The 19,632-nt window shown below is 37.4% G+C and overlaps 1 protein-coding gene across 2 annotated transcripts in view; it reads left to right on the top strand.

Moving 5' to 3' along the window:
- The window catches only part of ZBTB11 (zinc finger and BTB domain containing 11), a 50,217-nt gene that overhangs the window by 23,155 nt on the left and 7,430 nt on the right, over positions 1–19,632 (top strand). Inside the window, exons 8-11 of one of the 2 annotated variants that reach the window (XM_024558184.4) lie at positions 782–899; positions 3,863–4,021; positions 4,124–4,299; positions 4,856–7,068. In XM_024558184.4, the coding sequence (XP_024413952.2) occupies positions 782–899; positions 3,863–4,021; positions 4,124–4,299; positions 4,856–5,373 (971 nt within the window). In that variant the 3' untranslated portion in view covers positions 5,374–7,068. Of the gene's footprint in view, positions 1–781; positions 900–3,862; positions 4,022–4,123; positions 4,300–4,855; positions 7,069–19,632 lie in introns of those variants that run through there. The other variant, XM_053918293.1, reaches the window with a different exon arrangement.

Consider the following 19,632-nt stretch of genomic DNA (forward strand, 5'->3'; position numbering starts at 1 on the left):
TGATGGGGAATCGAACCAGCAACCATTTCAGTTTGCAGGCTGGCACTCAATCCACGGAGCCACACCAGCCGTGGCAATAATTGTATTATTTTTTATGTGAATAACTGTAAATCTATTTTTGCCCCACTCTCTATATAATGTATACTATTTACTATTAATTGATTATATTGTGATTATTTCAGAAATTATATTAACATACTGGTGGCTATATGCAGTTTTTCTGTTAATGAGAGTAAAGTTAAAAGGTGTTCTTAAATCTAGCTTTAGATTATTTGTGTAAAAACATGCATTGTCTCCCTCAGTATAGAAAAATGTGTACTGAATGTTAAGTCGTATATAATTTAGGTCTAGGCACCTAAAAAAATGGTCATGGTTTTAAAAAGTTAAACAGTAGGCAGATGGAACTGTTAACATGATGTGTGGCTTATAATTTCATTAAAATTTTTATTTCACACATACTTATTTTCAAATACTCAAAGCAGTTATGTGAAAATGGCCGATGGGTAGGTATCTGCTGTAGATCTTGTATTCAACTCTTACACTATTACAAGCCAGTTGATTATGCAAGTGTACCACATTCTTAGGGTAGTAGTAGCTTTGTTTGCACTATAGGTAAGAGGAAATAGGGATTTTGACATGGTTTCTTGTTATTCTTAGAAGGGGCTGCCAAATGTTATAGCTTCCATGTCCCTTTGATAAAATAGCAATATGAAATATGACAAAATATTCTGTTGGAAAAGTACCTGATTGCTGGATTTGTTACATGATTTTATTTTTATAGGAGAGTCCAAGTACCACTGCTCAGTTTGTGGAAAGTCTTTTCACAGGGGTTCTGGACTCAGCAAGCACCTGAAGAAACACCAGCCAAAGCCTGAGGTTCGAGGCTATCATTGTACTCAGTAAGTATTTACTATGTGAACCATTCATTTGATTTCCTTATGTTTGTACTACGTTTGTTTGAAAGTTGTTTTCAAAAGAAAATATTTGAGGAGACTGTAGTTGATAACTTAACACTGTATTGTATAGTTGAAATTTGCTAAGAGTAGAACTTAAATGTTCACACACACACACATCTGAGGAAGTGGATGTGTTCATTAACTAGGTGGAGGGAATCCTTTTATGAGTCATCATCATGTACACTTTAAATATCTTTAAGTTTTATTTTTTAGTTATACCCCAATAAAGCTGGGGGGGAAGAGAAAATATTTGAAAATAATATTAAATTGTTATTTGTTTATTCTTGATTTTAATCACTTTTTTCTCCTAGATGTTTCTATTTATGATTTTTAGAAATAAATCACATACTATACACATCACTCATGTAAAACAATTTAGGCCTGCTGCCTGGCCCGACTACACTTGGAGCGGGGAGGCACACTGCTTCTGTCCCCAAAGCCAGGGCACTCCAGGGTCCTTCGCATCCTGCCATGGCCTCAGGCCCCTTCCTGCACGTTGCCCCCACTCCCCCATGTCTGAGTTGGACTGCATGGATGCCTAACTCCTCTGGAAGGCTAATGAGAAAGAGTCTTCCTCTTTTGGTTTCAAAAGGCCTCCTGGCATCGGGGCCATCTCCTTCATGCAGAGTAACATGGTCAGGAAGTTGCCTATGGCTTCTACCTGCTGGTTGGCCTGTGCCTGGTAATAGGGTGGTGTACTTTCTACATGGTGGGCCTGGCAGCACTGCGGGGGCCCATGCAGCTCTTGCTAGGGGGTGCTACCATGGGTATGGGCACCACGCTAGCTGCTGGCCTGCTCTGGGCCTGTGCTGTCCCTCTCTGTATAGGTAAGCTGGAGCCAGATGTGGAACTGGTACCCAAGGATAATGGGACAGCTGCTGCCAGAGTGAGCAGCAGGGCCACGGGGAATAGCTGAGTGCTGGACAGCCTGGGTCCGAGGACCAGGACATCAAACCTGACCCTTCCTTTGCAAAATAAATAAATAAAAATGAAATGATTTAAAGAGACTCTTCAAATCTGTTGTTACCCAGGGATGGAGACTATAGGAAAGAATGATCCCTGGTGCTGGCCACAGTTTCTTTCTAGTCAGTTTCTCTGAAGTGCTGGGCCCTCTGCTAGTTTGTCTGTTCTTCAGACTCCTCCTCTTTTTCCCTCTTTTGATTTTCCAAAGCCTCTTGAAATCATTTTTTTTGGTTACATAACATAGCATTCATTATTTTAAAGTGTACCATTCAGTGGCTTTTAGTACATTCACAGTGTTGTGCAAACATTACCACTTTCTAATTCCAGAATGCCTTCAACACTCAGCTAGGCAGTTTACAGCTGTGCCTTGGCTTTCTTTTCCTGTTTGTGCAGAGTCAGCCAAGGTGAGAGCTGAGGGCCTTTTCGGGTCTTCTGAGCATGTGCCCAGCCCTGAATAAGTGTGTGAATTTATAGACTCCTGGGAGTATGTGAGAGTTTTTCAAAGCCCCTATTCCTCAAAGCATTTTATTCCCCAGCCTTTCTTCCTAAGCTTTTAGTTTGTATATTGTCTGTACTAAATTATTATTTCTTGACCCACGTGGCAGTGGCTAATATATTTGCTTTTAAATGTTTTTACCAAACTCCTCTTTTCTTCCAATCCTTGGCCCTAGGAGAGTTAGATTAAATAAAAGCAAGCTCTTTGAGGGGATCTTGAGAAAAGTCACCAAACAGGTCAAAACATATTGGGTTTGGGGAAAATGCATTTAGTTTTTTTCTATAAAATACAAGACAGTTTCATTTTCACCAATAACTTCATTGATTTGGATATTTTGAGTATGTTAGCTATCTCCTGTGTGGTATAATGTTGATGTACTCAGTTAATGTCTCGATTTGATCACTACCAACTTCAACTGGTCTACCCAAATGTGGAGTATGTCCCGCAAGAAATCTCCAGCACAGAACTTCTCAAACCACTTTTGACATGTTCTTTCAGTCACATCACTTTCTCCATACACTGCACAAATCTTTTGCATTCCAATTGCATTTTTACCTTTCTTGAAACAGTAAAGCATAATATGCTGAGAATGTGTATTTTCTTCCATCTTTAGTATTAAAATGACTACACAAAAAATTCTCTGATTTTGATGTTTTTTTAATGCACACTGATATGACAGCTGTCACAATACAGTCTAACAAAATTGTTTTGAATGAAGTTAAAAACAACTAAGCACTATTAGAGCCATCTTATGGGGAAAAAAAAAACAAACTTTTTTGACCAACCCAATACAACCACTTTTCTTTGAGATTAAGTCCCTCTGGCCCTAGTAACCGAGAGCAGTATGCATTCTTGTCTTCATGGCTGTTGCTGAGCTGGGGAGTAGGGGATGGGGCCAGGATAAGTTCAGAACCACAAAGCTTTCTTACTAAGATTCAACTACTTTTTTTCTTGATTACATGTTTGCCTAGTTTCTCTAAATGTAATTATTTTCCATAGTTCCAATAAAATTGATTGACAGTTTTTGCCAATTTGTCTACTGCTTTTGTGTAGGAATAGGCTTTAGGAGTTTCTTACTCTTACATATTGGCTGATATCACCCAAATCAGTTTTATTTTTGGGCAAGGATAAGGAAGGCCTACTCCCAGCATCTAGACAGAGAATGAGAGATGGTGGAAAAGGGGATCAGATGGGACTGATGAGGAGACAGAAAGTAAGTGTCCTGTGTAGTAACCTTTGGGAGTTCCGCATGATTCTTTCTCAAATGTTTCTAGTGTCTAGGGCCAAAAGAACTTAACACCCTGCAGCCTAATTGCAAGATTGGAATACTAGTGAATTCTTTTGTTTTAAATTGGGACCTAGAAACCCAAGAATATATTGAATATTTGAAAACTTGTTTTGAAAGAATAAGATCATCCAGTTGGGTGATTGGATTTTATTATTGCAGATGTGAAAAAAGTTTCTTTGAAGCTAGAGATCTTCGCCAGCACATGAACAAACATCTTGGTGTGAAGCCATTCCAGTGCCAGTTTTGTGATAAGTGCTATAGTTGGAAGAAAGATTGGTATTCCCATGTGAAGTCTCATTCTGTCACTGAGCCTTACCGGTGGGTAAATTCGAGGAGGATCTGAACTTAATTGCGATATATATGTACTTGGATTATTTCTTACAGATCCTGATGCTTTTAGGTTTTCTCTGCCTATTTTAGATGTAATATATGTGGCAAAGAATTTTATGAAAAAGCATTGTTCAGAAGGCATGTAAAGAAAGCTACCCATGGGAAAAAAGGAAGAGCAAAGCAAAACCTGGAACGGGTATGTGAACGATGTGGAAGAAAATTCACTCAACTGAGAGAGTATAGGAGACACATGAATAATCATGAAGGTAACTATACTTAATATCATATAATAATAGCCTTATATTATACATAAATATATGGAAAATAAAAGCCAATCCAATAGTGATTTGCCCTTTATCAGCCCTCTTGCTTGTTACTTCACCTTCCTTGATATAAGAGATGTATTCCATATTGTGGAAGATTTTTTCAAGGGATGGAGGTGATCTGAACCTGAGTACTTGACTTAGTGAGCTTAATATTCTCTATCAACATTTTTTATGGACTACTTGGAGCCTGTTTTCTTATCCTAGGATTATAGGAATGCTCTGAAGGTTACGTGAGACCATGCACAGAAACTCAGAATTGCCCCTCAGCAACTTCTATTGGGCACATCTTTAGAGAGACTGTAGTGCAAAATCTGATTTATTCTAAGGTAAACCATTAGGTCCTAAATAAAAGATTGCTATAATCAAAGTAGAAAGGGTTATGAGCTACTGTATTGAAAGAAAAGCATTACTTGCCAGGGAACTTTAATATATTTTGATACTTGCACCTCACTACACACACCTCTCTTTTTCTTCTTCTTCTTTTTTTTTTTAATAGGAGTTAAGCCATTTGAGTGCTTAACATGTGGAGTAGCTTGGGCTGATGCCCGATCTCTAAAACGCCACGTCAGAACACATACTGGTGAACGGCCCTATGTCTGTCCTGTATGTAGTGAGGCCTACATAGATGCTCGAACACTTCGAAAACATATGACTAAATTTCACAGAGATTATGTGCCTTGCAAAATTATGCTGGAAAAAGATACCCTTCAGTTTCATAACCAAGGAACTCAAGTGGAGCATGCTGTTAGCATCTTAACATCAGACATGCATGAACAAGAAAGCAGTGGTCCTCAAGGACTTGAGACTGTGGTAGTGACAGGAGAAACCATGGAAGCTCTTGAAGCTGTTGCAGCTACTGAAGAGTATCCTTCAGTATCTACACTTTCTGACCAAAGTATTATGCAAGTGGTTAATTATGTGTTGGCACAACAGCAAGGACAGAAATTATCTGAAGTTGCAGAAGCTATTCAAACTGTTGAAGTAGAGGTGGCACATATTTCAGAAGCAGAATGACTATAGTAATGGAGATTTTTAAAAGTGACATCTCATGTATACTGAGCTCACAGAACGTTTGTTTACAATACTATGTATGTGACTTTTTGTGTAGAGTTCATATGTCAAGACTCTGGGCTGTTTGATGATGTTTTAACATTTCTGAATGGTTGACCTACTGTAAAGAAATTGAAAACAAATCTGTTTGATGCCAGTGGTTTATCATGGTATACTTTTTATGAATTAATGTTTGTAAAGGACCGTACAAAATGAAAAACTGTACAGTTCCATTTATATTTTGACATTATTATACCCTTTGAGTTTAAGAGGCTGCACCAGTCGGCTTTTCTTTTCATTTGCCCTTTTTATGGATTTAAAAAATTATAATATAAAGCATTTTAGTAGGATGCATAGGTATATTACATTTTTTAAATGCTTCAAATCTGTGGTTCTTGACTTACTATTTATTTTAAGTCCTTGTAAGTCAGGGAATCTTTATTTTATTTTAAAGCACTTAATGAGTTACATGTTGTAATCAAGTTTGCACAATATACTTATCTATATAGGAAACCCTTAAATGAATAGCCGATTTTAAATATGCCATTAAAATGCATGAAATGCCTATTAAAGCCTTACTGTATTATCTCTTCAAGGCAAGGAAATAAACATATGCAAAGAACAGTTTTTATTAAGCACTGTTGATGAGAAATTTCTCCTGATAACATAGGGCAATAAATACATGGGAGGATGGGGATGGAAAGAATCTCGTTCTTTTGCTGAAAAAAGTAACAAATTAAAACTAGGTTTGGTATATTTGCAGCTTTTGTATCATGTTTTCTTAAATTGTGTTTTTGTTTTGCTTTTTTGTATCATGTTTAATTGTTCATTTTGTTGAAAAACTGAAGTTTAGAAATAGGATAATAATATAGACATCTACAGTGGTCCTGTGGATATCATATAATTGTACAAGTAATTTCAGAAGATTAAAAAGTCTTCAATTCATCCCTCATTGTAGTATGCTACTTAAATCAATTATGATCCATCAGATTGTTGAAAGTAAATTATTTTAAAGAGTTACCTGAGAATTAAATTATATTAATTAGTGTGTTTGATTTTTAAATTCTCACCTCCTTAAGCTATCAAATTTTTTGATGTTCAGAATAACCATAGGGATAATGTCACATTTCTCTCCTCTGGGAAACTATCATTCAAGCTATAATTGTTAAAATTAAACTTTTAAGTATTAAAAGGTATTATAAGGTATAAAATTAAGATATAAGCATATTATGTGTAAATCATTCCTAAAGCACAAGAGAATAATGTGCCTTGATGTACATATATCATTGAGATACTTATTCCAGTTTACTTTAAAAATGGCTTAATAGATAAAGAATAAATGTGATGCTATGCATGCATTATACTTGCATATGTAATATCTTCATTTGTAAATTTCCTGTTATTTCAATAGCTGTGTGGCTGACTTCCAATTTTATGTGAATTGACATACAGTGTATAACTCTATAATGGCTGTTTGTTTATTGTATCTTTCAGTTAGTGAAAATGTATATTTCAACCTGACTAAAATAGGAAATTATGTTCCATCCTCACCATTGTTTATTGGATTTAGTTACTTGTATAAGGCCATTAATGTATGTTATAAATATGTAAATAAAAGATGTTGAACCTTGTTTAAAAGCATAACTTTGGAGTTGAGCTGGTCACTATTTCAATTCATAAATCAGTTGCTGTTACTCTGTTTTTAAAGGAAAAGGGAATTGAACACATTAAAAAATAACCATTGATGTAACACATAATAATATTTAAACTTACTACTTTTAAACATAACCTAACCACAAAATTTAAAGTAGTGTGGTTAATTGCCAACTTTGGATAATTTAAATATATAGAATTACATAAATTACAAGTAGAAACAAGTGTTAAGTTTCAAAAGATTCAGTGTTATATTACCACGAGGGAAACTTCTGTAATTTATAGTAATTTATTTTGTAATTGTATTTCATTGATTATGCTATTACAGTTGTCCCAATTCTTCCCCCTTTGTTCCCATCCCCCCCGCATCCCCCACTCCCTTAGGCAGTACCCACACCATTGTTCATGTTCATGGTGATGCGTAGGTTCTTTGGCTACTCCATTTCCTATACTGTACATTATATCCCCATGGCTATTCTGTAACTACCTATTTGTACTTCTTAAACAACGCAACTCTTTACTCATTCCCCCACACCTCCCTCCCATCTGGCAGCCATCAAAATGCTTTGTATCCGTGATTCTGTCTCTGTTCTTGTTTGCTTAGTGTGTTTTTTAGATTCAATTGCTGATAGATAGGTATTTATTGCCATTTCATTGTTCATATTTTTGATCTTTTTCTTAAGTCCGCTTTTCATAAATAATGGTTTCCTGATGATAAATTCCTTTAGTTTTTCTTTTCTGGGAAGCTCTTTATCTGCCCTTCACTTCTAAATGATGGCTTTGCTGGTTAGAGCAATTTTGGCTGTAGGTCTTGCTTTTCACGACTTTAAATATTTCTTGGCAATCCCTTCTAGCCTGCAAAGTTTCTTCTGAAAAATCAGCTGACAGATTCCCCTGTAGGTAACTAACTGCTTTTCCATTGCTGCTAAGATTCTCTCTTTATCTTTAACCTTGGGTGTTTTAATTATGATGTGTCTTGGAGTGGGCCTCCTTGGGTCCATCTTGTTTGGGACTGACTGTGCTTCCTGAACGTCCATGTCTATTTCCTTCACCAAATTAGGGAAGTTTTCTTTCATTATTTTTTTCAAATAGATTTGCTAATTCTCACTCTTTCTCCTCTCCTGGCACCCCTATGATGCAAATGTTTAATCACTTGAGGTTGTCCCACAGGCTGCTTACACTATTCTCGGGTTTTTTGGATTATTTTTTCTTCTTCTTGTTCTGATTGGTGGTTTTTTGGTTCCTTATGTTCCAAATTATTGATATGATTCTTGGCTTCATCCACTCCACTGTTTGTTCCATGTAAATTGTTCTTTATTTCAATGGTTTATCCTATGTTTCCAACTGGATCTTTTTTATGCTGTTAAGTCCTCACTAAATTCCTTGAGCATCCTTATAGCCAGTGTTTTAAACTCTGCATCTAATAGATTGCTAATCTCTATTTTGTTTAGTTCTTGTCTGGGAGTTTTGGTCTGTTCTTTCACTTGGGCCATGTTTCTTTGTCTCCTCATTTTGGCATCTTCCCTGTTTGTTTCTATGTATTAAGTAGAGCTGCTTTGACTTCATGTCTTGGTAGCCTGGCCTAATGTAGGTGTCTGTAGTGTCCAGTGACACAGCCTCCCCTATCAGCTGGGTGTTTGAGGTTCACCTTTTGTAGAGGCTGAGTACACCCTCCTCTTGTAGTTTGAGACTTGATTGCTGTTGACAGGTCAATGGGAGGGATTTACCCAAGCCAGTCAGTTGCAAATATTGTCTGTGACCACTGACCACCAACCTCTGCCCTCCATAAAGGATCAGCTGTGCAGGGGCAGCGTAGGGGTGCTCTGACTTGGTCTATACCTGTCCACTGGGTGTGCAGGCTCTGCGGTTCTCCAGGTGGTACACACCAAGGTCAGCTGCCACTGTGTTTTGTCCTGTGGCCACATTGAGCTATAAAGCAGTCTGCAGATAGCTGGTACTGGTGCTAAGCTTGGAGATCCCCAGGCAAAGCCAAGCTGTGAATCTAGTCTGGTTGCTGCTAGTGTTGGGCTTGGGTCACTCAGCAAGAGGTACATGGTCTGGGGCCTCACTGAGGCTGGCTGTTGCTTGTATGAGAGAATTTAGGAAGTTGTGAAGCATGAGCCAAAACCAGGCATTCACATGGAAAAGCAGCTTGGGTGGGCTCATAAGTTGGGTGGGATGGAGTCTTTGGGGATCTCTAGGGTGGGGCAAACAGTGTTAGCCAGGTTGATGGAGTGTGAGATATGACACCAGACTGCCACCTGTCATGTTTATAGCTCTGTGGAGGGAGGATTCTGAAAAGGGACAATGGCCTCTGCCCACCCTCTGTCTCCCAGTTCTTGCCTTGATGCTAAACACTTCAGTTTCTCCCTATATTCACTGGTGCCTCTCAAGCTGGTACCCTGATGCTGGAGCTTGAAATGAGTCTGAGTAAGTTCATGTGTGGATTCTTTAAGAGGAAGTGCTTGGGACTCCAGAAGTTTCTTCCACTGACTCAATCCCCACTGGTTTTTGCAGCCAGAAGTTATGGGGACTTAATATTCCTGGTACTGGACCCCTGGGCTGGGGGTGCCTGGTGTGGGGCTGGGACTCCTTACTCCTAAGATTTCCCTCCCAAACTTTTATCCACCACACTTGGATGTGGGACCAGCCCATTCCTTGTCTGCGCCCCTCCTACCAGTCGGGATGGATGTGGTTTCTTTAATTCCATAATTGTCAGACTTGCATTCAACTCTATGTCTGACGGTTCTGAGTGATGGTTGTTCTGTATGTTAGTTGTAATTTTGATGTGGTTGTGCGAGGAGGCGAGCCATGTTTACCCATGTCCCCATTTGACAGGAAGTCCCTTACAATTTATTTTTAGAAATAGTGTTTTGTTGTCAGATGACATTCCTCAAACTGTGTGGATATATTTCCTGGTTAAATTTAGTTGTTACCACTACTGCTACTCAGCAGTTTGTGTCATTGCTGTTAGTCACTAATGTGTATGTATTACGATAGAAATGAATTAACTATTCCTCCAACATGGCTTTTAGTTTGTCTTACTAAAAGCCAATGGCTGTTTATAGAATTTCACAAGATTACCTAAACAGCTGAATTTAGAGCTAATCCAAATTTTGTGTCTTTTTAAAAAAGTAACATTGATGTAAACTATCTGTGCATGATGCTTCCTAGTCTTGATTCTTCTTTTCAAACCTGTAATCTCCTTGGAGGTTCCTGAGCAGGGCTTTCACATCTACCCTTTGGAACGTGGACAGTAAAAGCCTTTGTCTCCCTGATGCTATCAATTTATCACTTACAGTTTGTAGAGGTTGTGGATCAAAGACGTATAGCTAACTTCTTTATTTCTGTAATCATTTTAAATGTACCATGCTTACTTTATAGTCAATTATCTGAAGTTTCGAACTTTAATACTGCTGTTTTTTTAATTTTTCCTCAAGAGTTTTACATATTTTAGAGTATGAGGTCATCTGTAATTGGGTCTTACCTTTGGGAATCCTGTGCCACACACCTAAGGTTGAGGATGGGTGGGTCCTTCCAGATTAGTTTTATGTTTGCTTCCAGTTACTCCAAGCATACCAATGACTAGGTACTATTTTTGTATTAATATCTCAGACTGTGGCTTCCCAGACCAGTATGAGGGCAAACCCACTGTTGTAAGTCTTCAAGGGAGGCCTTTTGCCTGAGACAAATACCCTTGTCTCCCATCTGTCATAAGGCTTCTACGGTTTCAACTCAGTTTCCTTTTATTTGGGCACCCTAGGACATTCCCTTTCTTACAAACTCAGTAGTATGGTTTTCAGAGGAGTTTGTTGCAGCTTATCAAGCAGAGATTTTCAAGTATTTTAGTCTCTTCCAAATTCTAGACACCAAATAGTGTTGTGTCTTTAAATATTTTTCTCCTCTGCTTACTGTTTCTGAAAGCTTTATTTCTACTTTGAATACCTTTCATTCTCCTCATCTTTTTCTCCCTTTCTGATAACCTGGGAGTTCCTCAATCTGATCTTTAACTCTTTTGATTCAATTAATTATTAAATTCTTCATTTAAAAGTCTTATTTTTTACACCAGCATTTCCACTTGGTTCTTTATAGATACTTTTCCCTGCTTCTCTTTTCATCTTTCCTTATCTTGTGGATAGGATTTATTATCCTCATTTTAAATTCTTACAATGTCATTGTTTCCTTGGCTTTTTGGCTAAGATCAAGAATAAATTCTTACTGTGTCTGTGTGCTCTGCTAAAAATTTATTTTCTGTGAATATACTGCAACTTTACTATTCTTCCATTGAATGTTTGGGTTCTTGTCAGTTTTGGGTTATGAAAAATGCTGCAAGGGGCCCTGGCCAGGCAGCTCAGTTGGTTAAAATGTCCCAGTATGTGAAGATTGTGGGTTTGATCCCCAGTCAGGGCACACTCAAGAGGCAACAGTGAATGTGCAAGTAAGTGGAACAACAAATCGACGTTTCTCTCTCACCCCCGCCCCTCTCTCTACACAATAAATAAAATTTTTAAAAATGCTGCAAGGACCATATTTATCCTCTTAGTAATATATGGGCATGCATTTCTTTTGGATATATAGCTAAGAGTGGAATTTTAGTCTTTTTAAAAAGATTCTATTTATCCATTTCTAGAGAGAGGGAAAGGGAGAAAGAAAGGGAGAGAGACATTGATCTGTTGCTTCTGTGCCCCAACCAGAGACCTGCCTGGCCTGCAACCAGGCATGTTCCCTGACCAAGAATCGAACTCGTGAGCCCTGTTTGTGGGATGACACCCAACCCACTGAGCCACACCAGTCAGGGTGGAATTTTAGTCTTACTTACTTAACATTAGCTATTTTGAGATATATGTGCTTTGTATCCCATGTGGTTTTAATTTTCATTTCCCATATGCCTAACAAAGTTGAATACCTTTGCATATATTTATCAGCCATTTAAATATCCTTTATGTGAGGCAATTGTTTTTTAATATTTTACCCACATTTTAATTACATTGTCTTATGAATAGAAGCCTGATACTATGTTTTGCAAATTCCATCTCCCATTTTATAGCTTGTCTTTCATTCTCTTAATGGTATCTTTTGATGAATGTCTTTAATTTTAATGTATTCCAATTATAAATTTTTGCCCTTTTACAATCTTTGCCTGCCCAATGATCTTTATACTTCCCTATTTTATATTTTAAAAACTTTATAATTTTGCTTTTTGTATTTATATCTATAATCCACTTGAAATAGAGGTATAGGTCAAGCTTCTTTTTTATATATGTATCTATGTACATAGATTTCCAATTGTGTACGCATTTTGTTATATCCTGATTTTTAGAGAGCGAGAGGGAAACATTGATTTGTTCCACTTATTTATGCGTTCATTGGTTGATTCTTGTACAGGGTCTGGCATAAATAATGCCCCTTTTAATTATAAAATCATAAGCATGTAATTCTGTAACATAACTATCACCTTCAAGCACATCATATGACATTTTAGTTGAAATGTTCAAATTAATACTATAAATTGGTACACCCATGTTATTACCCTACCAACCATACTGAAGCAGGCATTACTTCTGTTGGACCCTGTGTGTGCCCTGACCAGAGATCAAACCAGCAACCTCGGCCTATTTGGCTAACGCTCTAACCAAATGAACTACTCATTTAGTGCCCTGCTGGTTTTTCACAGCCAGCAGTTTTGGGGACTTCTCTTCCTGGCACTGGAACCCTGGGCTAGGTGCCTGGTGTGGGGCTGGGACCCCTTGCTCCTCAGCAGCGACATCTGCAGCCAAGACATGCCTCCTGATTTTTATCCATTGTATGTGGGTGCGGGACTGTACAATTCTGTGTGTCTGCCCCTCCTACGAGTCTTGAAATGGCTTTTTCATATCCTTGTTTATAGAACTTCTGTTCAGCTAGACTTAGGTAGTACTGAATGATGGTGGTTCTGTAGTTTAGCTGTAATACTGATGTGGTTGTGGGAGGAGGAGAGTACCATGTGTACCTATGCAGCCACCTTGACTGGAATTCCTTCTTTTCTTTTTAAATATTCCATTCCCATTAGCTTGTTAGTTATATTCTTTTGCCTATTATTTTTAATAATTTAGACATCACGTTAAAGTTCCTGGCACAGTATATTCTACTTCATGGGCATACACTTCATGAACTGTAGTGCTGCATAAGTTCAGATGTGTATCAACCCCATTCAACGGATGTGGAAAAAGAAAGAAGTGAAATGGTATCAACTCCCATAGCAATGGTACTTACTGTTACACAATCAGGCTTCATTATGACCCCATTCTCTCAAGTATCCTAGTCCCACTTAGAAACTAGCTCCATGGATTTTTAGTCACACTTCCTACTTACCTAAATTCTGGCTGCAGGTTTTTTCCTAAACTTTTAAAGGTTACCCTGTATACATTTGCCAATTTGGGAGGGTTGGGATGGGTGGCTCTTTAGCATCTACCATTCTTCCAGGTACTTAGGTCCACATCCCTAGTCAACTAGGATACTTCTATTTCTTCTATAATCAGTTCAGCCACTGAATTCCTTAGCAATGTCTGATCTGTTACTTCTATCCCATTACTGCTAATTACTGTTAACGTAAAAGTTATGCATGCAGCATTCTACTAATATCTTGGGTTTCCTAGCTTCCATACGTGCCCTATCTCCCTTTCTGCTTTACACACATTATTACCAGATTAATATTTGAAACTGCCCTTCATCTTGAAGCTGCTCAGTTTTCTAATGGCTCTTTGCACATTGCAAACAAACCATAATAGGACTGAAATTTGCATGACAAGAGATGGGTATTATAATTTTTATCCATTTCAGATTGGTGACACTACCCAGTACCCCTTATTTTAAAAGTTGGCATGGAATAGCACCTACTTCTTAAGTTACTCCTACCAGAAAAAGCAAGACCTGTGGTAAAAGTCAGACTTAAGATTCCGGATTTTCTTTCTTGGAGCATAATGTAGACAATGCCTACTGCAGAATTCAAAAAGGATAGAATGAGAGCAAACACTTGGTTAGGATCAGCATGAAAAGTGTTATTTTCTTCTCAAAGTGGTCCTTTGAAAATACGGCATTTAAACCCTGTTTGGGGAAATTGGAAAAAATATATATACATACACATAAATGTATATATATCCACACACATTACAATAATAATGTTAATAATATTGGGGGTTTTTACACTTGTTATGTTTATTGTGGAGATATATCTTGTGAATCTGAGGCAAACCACTGCTAACACTCTTAACTTTTTAAAAGTAAACTTTATGTAAGCAGTTTTAGGTTCATAGGAAAACTGAATGGAACAGTAGAGTTCCCATATACTCCATGGCCCCCTCCACACCTTTTCATTTTCAGTTGCATCTTCATTAATTTCCTTTAATCATTTGCAAGTACTTCAACATTTTGTTCTTGCACCTTTTAAAAAGGTTTTATTTTGTAGAGAGAGGGGGTGGGAGGGAGGAAGAGGATAAACACTGATGTGAGAAATGTTGATCATTTTCCTCTTAAGCATCTCCAATGGGGACTGAGCCCGCAAGCCAGGCATGTACCCTGACCAGGAAGCGACCCGGTGACCTTTTGCTTTGTGGGATGCTGCCCAATCCACTGAGCCACACTGGCCAGGGCTGTTCTTGTATTCTTTCAATGTCACTGTCTTTGCATTACTTGTGTTGATCTCTTTTCATTACTGTCAGGATATAAAAGATTCTATATTCTATATAAAGGGTGGGGCAAAAGTAGGTTTACAGTTAGGAGTATGTAAAAGTTTATTCTTGTATTATTTATTGTATTCCATACAACTATAAACCTTCTTTTGCCCCACCCTATATATTACAGAGATTTAGTTTTATTTTATAGTTACATGGGTAAATTCATGATTTCTATTGATCCTAATTCAAGTGTCACATTAACTATGATTTAGTTGTGGAATTCTAAATGCAGGAATACAATAGCTCCATGTGTATGATGGCATGAGATCAAGACAATGCTAGATTCTGAGTGAAATTCATTGGCAATATATGTCAGTATCAGTGATATGATAAGATACACAAGAATTCAGGTAACTTCTTGCAGTAAAGTTAGAGTGGTTGTCCTTGATATTTACAAAGACAAGTTTTTATTTTTTCTAAATATTAAGCAATGTGAATTCAATGGGTATTGTATTCCCATTGCTCCCAATGCTCCCAAAGATGATTTACTCTTAGAAAAAAAGATATTTAGGATAACAGTACATTTGTATTATATTTAAAAATACACAGGTATAAATAAAAGTTCTGTGTCCATGAACAAAAATTAAGTGGGTATCTATTCTGATGTGGCTCGAGGCAGTTTGAGAAAACCCTCACATATCTGAAGCGCTGTCATTAGGTAGCATGCCAACTAACCTAATTCACATTAGAGATACTTCTACTCCCCACCCATTTCTCCAATTATTAAAGAAATGTTGGATCAGTGTAGGAAATTTGGAAAGTATAGTAAAATGAAAAGAAGTAAAAACTACAAACAATAATTACTGCTAAATGGCAAAAGATTCCTGTGGGGGTGGAGCGCTACATGTCACCAGGGATTTTCATGCAGAAGTTGAACCAAAGGGTTTCCAAAATGTCTTCATTGTGGTGATGGGCCACTTGGTATGCTGCTCTTCCTTGCATCATCTGTACCTTCTCAAAGATCTGAAATTCGGCCTTTGCTCCCTCCCTCTAAGTATTATCTTTCCCTTGTTCACTTATTCCTTTGGCCCTACGGGCGGTAGTTTATTCCTGCAGTTGCTACTTCTGCTACACTTTAGAGTTCTCAGGTTAACAGTGCTTTTTATTAGTTTTCCTTCATTGATACAATGCTGAAGAAGCCTTCAAAAATTCAACACTTATTTCTGATAAAAGCCGTAAGAAAATAGGAATTGATGGATATTTTTAACACAGAAAAATGCTTACATTAACCCTAAAGCAGTATCTTATTTAAAGGTAAAATACTGGAGACATTTCTACTGAGAACAAGAATGAGGCAAAGATGCCCATTATTTCTACTAGTATTCAGTATTGTACTAGAGGCATTAAGCAATGCAATTAGACAAGAAAAATTAATTAAAGGCACAAAATTTGGTAAGGAAGTATAACCACCTCTAGTTGCAGGTGATATGATGGTACCCCCTGGAAAGTCTTAAAAAGTCCATGATGAAACTCAAATAAATGAATTCAGAAAGATAAGAAGATACAGAGTTAACATACAGAAAATAATTGCCTTCATATCCTAAAATAACCAGTACATGATGATAGAGAAAACCTTATTTCAACAGCAACAAAGAATATTGTGTACTTTAGAAATCAACTTAAGAAATATGTAAAAGCTACAGAAGAACAACTTAAATGCATTCCTGAAAGAGGCTAAAGCAGACTGCTCTCAATTAGGATGGCTTAATACCATAAATATATCACTTCACTAAAATTAGATCTTAATCACCCTTGCTGAGTAGCTCCATTGGTTAGAGCGTCATCCAGAATATGCCAAGGTTGTAGGTTTGATCCCCAGTCAGAGCACCTTAAGAATCAATTGCTGAATGCATATATAAGTGGAACAACAAATTGATGTTTCTCTTTCTTGCTCTACAATCAATAAATTAAAAAAAAAAAGATAAAATGAGATCCCACTCTCACAAATACAGAAGAATACACTGCAAATAGATCAGGAATGTATTTAAATTTAAAAATGAGACAATACAGCACTAGAAAAAACATGGGTGAATTCATCTTTAACCTCACTATAGAAAAAGGCTGTTAACGTAAAATCGGGAGGCAATACGAGATTAACAAAGTTTACTGTGTAAAAAAATGGAGCCACTTACATTACAAAAACTCACCATAATCAAAGCCAAAGACAATGAGGGAGGCACTACTTATAACACATATAAAAATAAATAGTTAATATTTAAAGAATTCTTAACATTTAGGAAGGACCAAAAAAGCAATAGTAAAATAAAAATAACATGAATACTGTTCATAAAGATATTGAAAGGCCCTTAAACAAAAAGATATTCAGTCTTACTCATAGCTAGAAATGCAAATTAAAACTACTCTGAAATATTTTTAACTTAACAGATTTGACAAAAATTAAAGAGCATGGCATTCTGTTGGCAAGGCTATGGGAAGAGGCACACTCATAGTGGGAAAACAAACTGGTACAATCCTTTTGGAGAATTTGGCAATATTTAACAAAAGTACATATGCAGTTATATTTTGACCCAGCAATCCTACTTCTGGGAATTTACCTGAAGGAAGATACATTCCAACATTATGAAAGTATACACACATAAGGTTACTCAATTACAGCATTGTTATGGCAAAACAGTAGAAATTACCTAAATGCCCATACATAGACATGTATTTACATAAACTGGTATATTCACACAATGGAGTACTATGTAGCTGTTAAAAAATTTTTTTTGAACAAGACCTTTGTGAACTAGTAGTTTCCATGGTATATTGTAAAACAAAAAAAAGTATGAGTAACTATATAATATGCTACACTTCATGTAAAAGGGTAATAATAAAAACACCCATCTATTCATTTATTTAAAAAGTAGAAGGGATAAGTAACTCACAGAGAGATAATCTGTAAGGAAGCAGGATAAAAAGGACAGGAGAAAGAGGATGAGATAGCAAAGATAGGGGGCATACTTTTGTGTAGCTCTAGAACTATGCTAATGTTTTAAATTAAAAAAAAAATCTTCACCTGAAGATATTTTTATGGATTTCAGAGAGAGGGGAAGGGGAAGAGAAGGAGGGAGGGAAAAAGGCAGAGGGAGAGAAACATCAATGTGAGAGAGAAACACTGGTTGCCTCCCATAGGTGCCCTGACCAGGGATCAAACTCGCAAACTTTTGATGCTCAGGACAATGCTCCAACCCAGCCACCTGACCAGATCTATGCTAATGTCTTACAGGCAAAAAAAAAAATTAACAAGAAATGGGCAGGCATTCATTATGAAATACAAATTAGCTAACTGCATTACAAACAAGTATCATAACCATAAGGAGCAGCAGAGAAAAAAATAACCTACATAACTCTGTAAAACAGTATTTTGATTATGAATTTAAAGACTAAAATGAGCCCTGGCTGGTGGGGCTCAGAGGATTGAGTGTTGGCCTGCAAACCGAAAGGTCATTGGTTGGATTCCCAGTCAAGGGACATGCCTGAGTTGTAGGCCACGTCCCCAGTTGGAGGTGTGTAAGAGGCAATTGATACATTTCTCACACACTGATGTTTCTCTCCCTCTTTCTCCCTCCCTTCCCGTCTCTAAAAGTAAATAAATAAAATCTTTTCTAAAATGATTAAAAGGAACTATATAGAAATACTACACTGGTTAGATCATCATAGGAAAATATGTGCATTAGTAGTTCTGAAAACTACTTTGTGTATCCCAGAAATTAAGCAAATAAGTGAACATATCATGAACAAAGTCAGATTTCTTACTGCTGATCATTCAAATACACATGGAAAGGAGGAAAACTAGAATGAACTGTGGTGTTGGTCTGGTATATGACACATCAGTATGAACTCATGGATACATACATACGCAGGTCTGTACAGAAAGAGCCCATTGTTAATATAATGAGAATGATTTGTGCAACATCCATTAACCTGGCAGCCTAGGAGAGTGGATTGGAATGCCCATGTGTGAACAATGACGACTTCACTTATTAGTCAATGGGGGTGGTAGATGCTGTTGATGGAGCATGTGTACTGTGTGGCCATCGCATTCAAAATGACTGAGCAACTAGAGGAATGAATATGCACTAAATTTTGCATTGTTTGAACATTCCCCTGCGGAAACTATTAGGATGATTCAGAAGGCTGCAGCTGTGGATAACTGGTGACTGGCAGCTTCATCACAACACACCTGTTCATGCATCACATCTAGTGCAGAGTTTTTTGGCAAAACATCAAACCACCCAGGTGACTCAGCAACCCCACAAACTGGATTTGGCGCCTGTGACTTCTGGCTTTTCCCAAAACTAAAATCACCTTTGAATGTGAAGATATTTCAGACCATCGATGAGGTTCAAGAACATGTAACAGGGCAGCTGCTGGTGATTGGGAGAACTGTGTGAGGTCCCAAGGTGCCTACTTTGAAGGGGACTGAGGCATCATTGTCCTATGTACAATGTTTCTTGTATCTTCAGTAAATGTCTCCATTTTTATTACATGGCTGGATACCTTCTGGACAGGCCTCATATAGTATGCATGTACATATACACACATACACATACATTTTCTAGTTGTTAAGCAGGCTAGAAGCAATACTACCTCAGTACCAGTGAGTAAACACCTGGTGCCAATTTTGCTTTCTGAAAACCTTTCTCTGGTAAAAGGAACCATGGATACTTAAAGAAAATCACAGCTTCCAGGGTTGGAGAAGATACACAATGAATCTAAAATATCTTCTGGTGCCAGAAATTAAGTATTTTTTAAATGGATGGGGGACATGTTAAGAAGACATGAGTGTTGGTTGGTCCTGGCCAGGTAGCTCGGTTGCAGCATCCTTATACACCAAGGTTGTGGGTTTGATCCT

This window comes from Desmodus rotundus, chromosome 2 (assembly GCF_022682495.2).
Source record: "Desmodus rotundus isolate HL8 chromosome 2, HLdesRot8A.1, whole genome shotgun sequence".
Taxonomy (NCBI): Eukaryota; Metazoa; Chordata; class Mammalia; order Chiroptera; family Phyllostomidae; genus Desmodus; species Desmodus rotundus.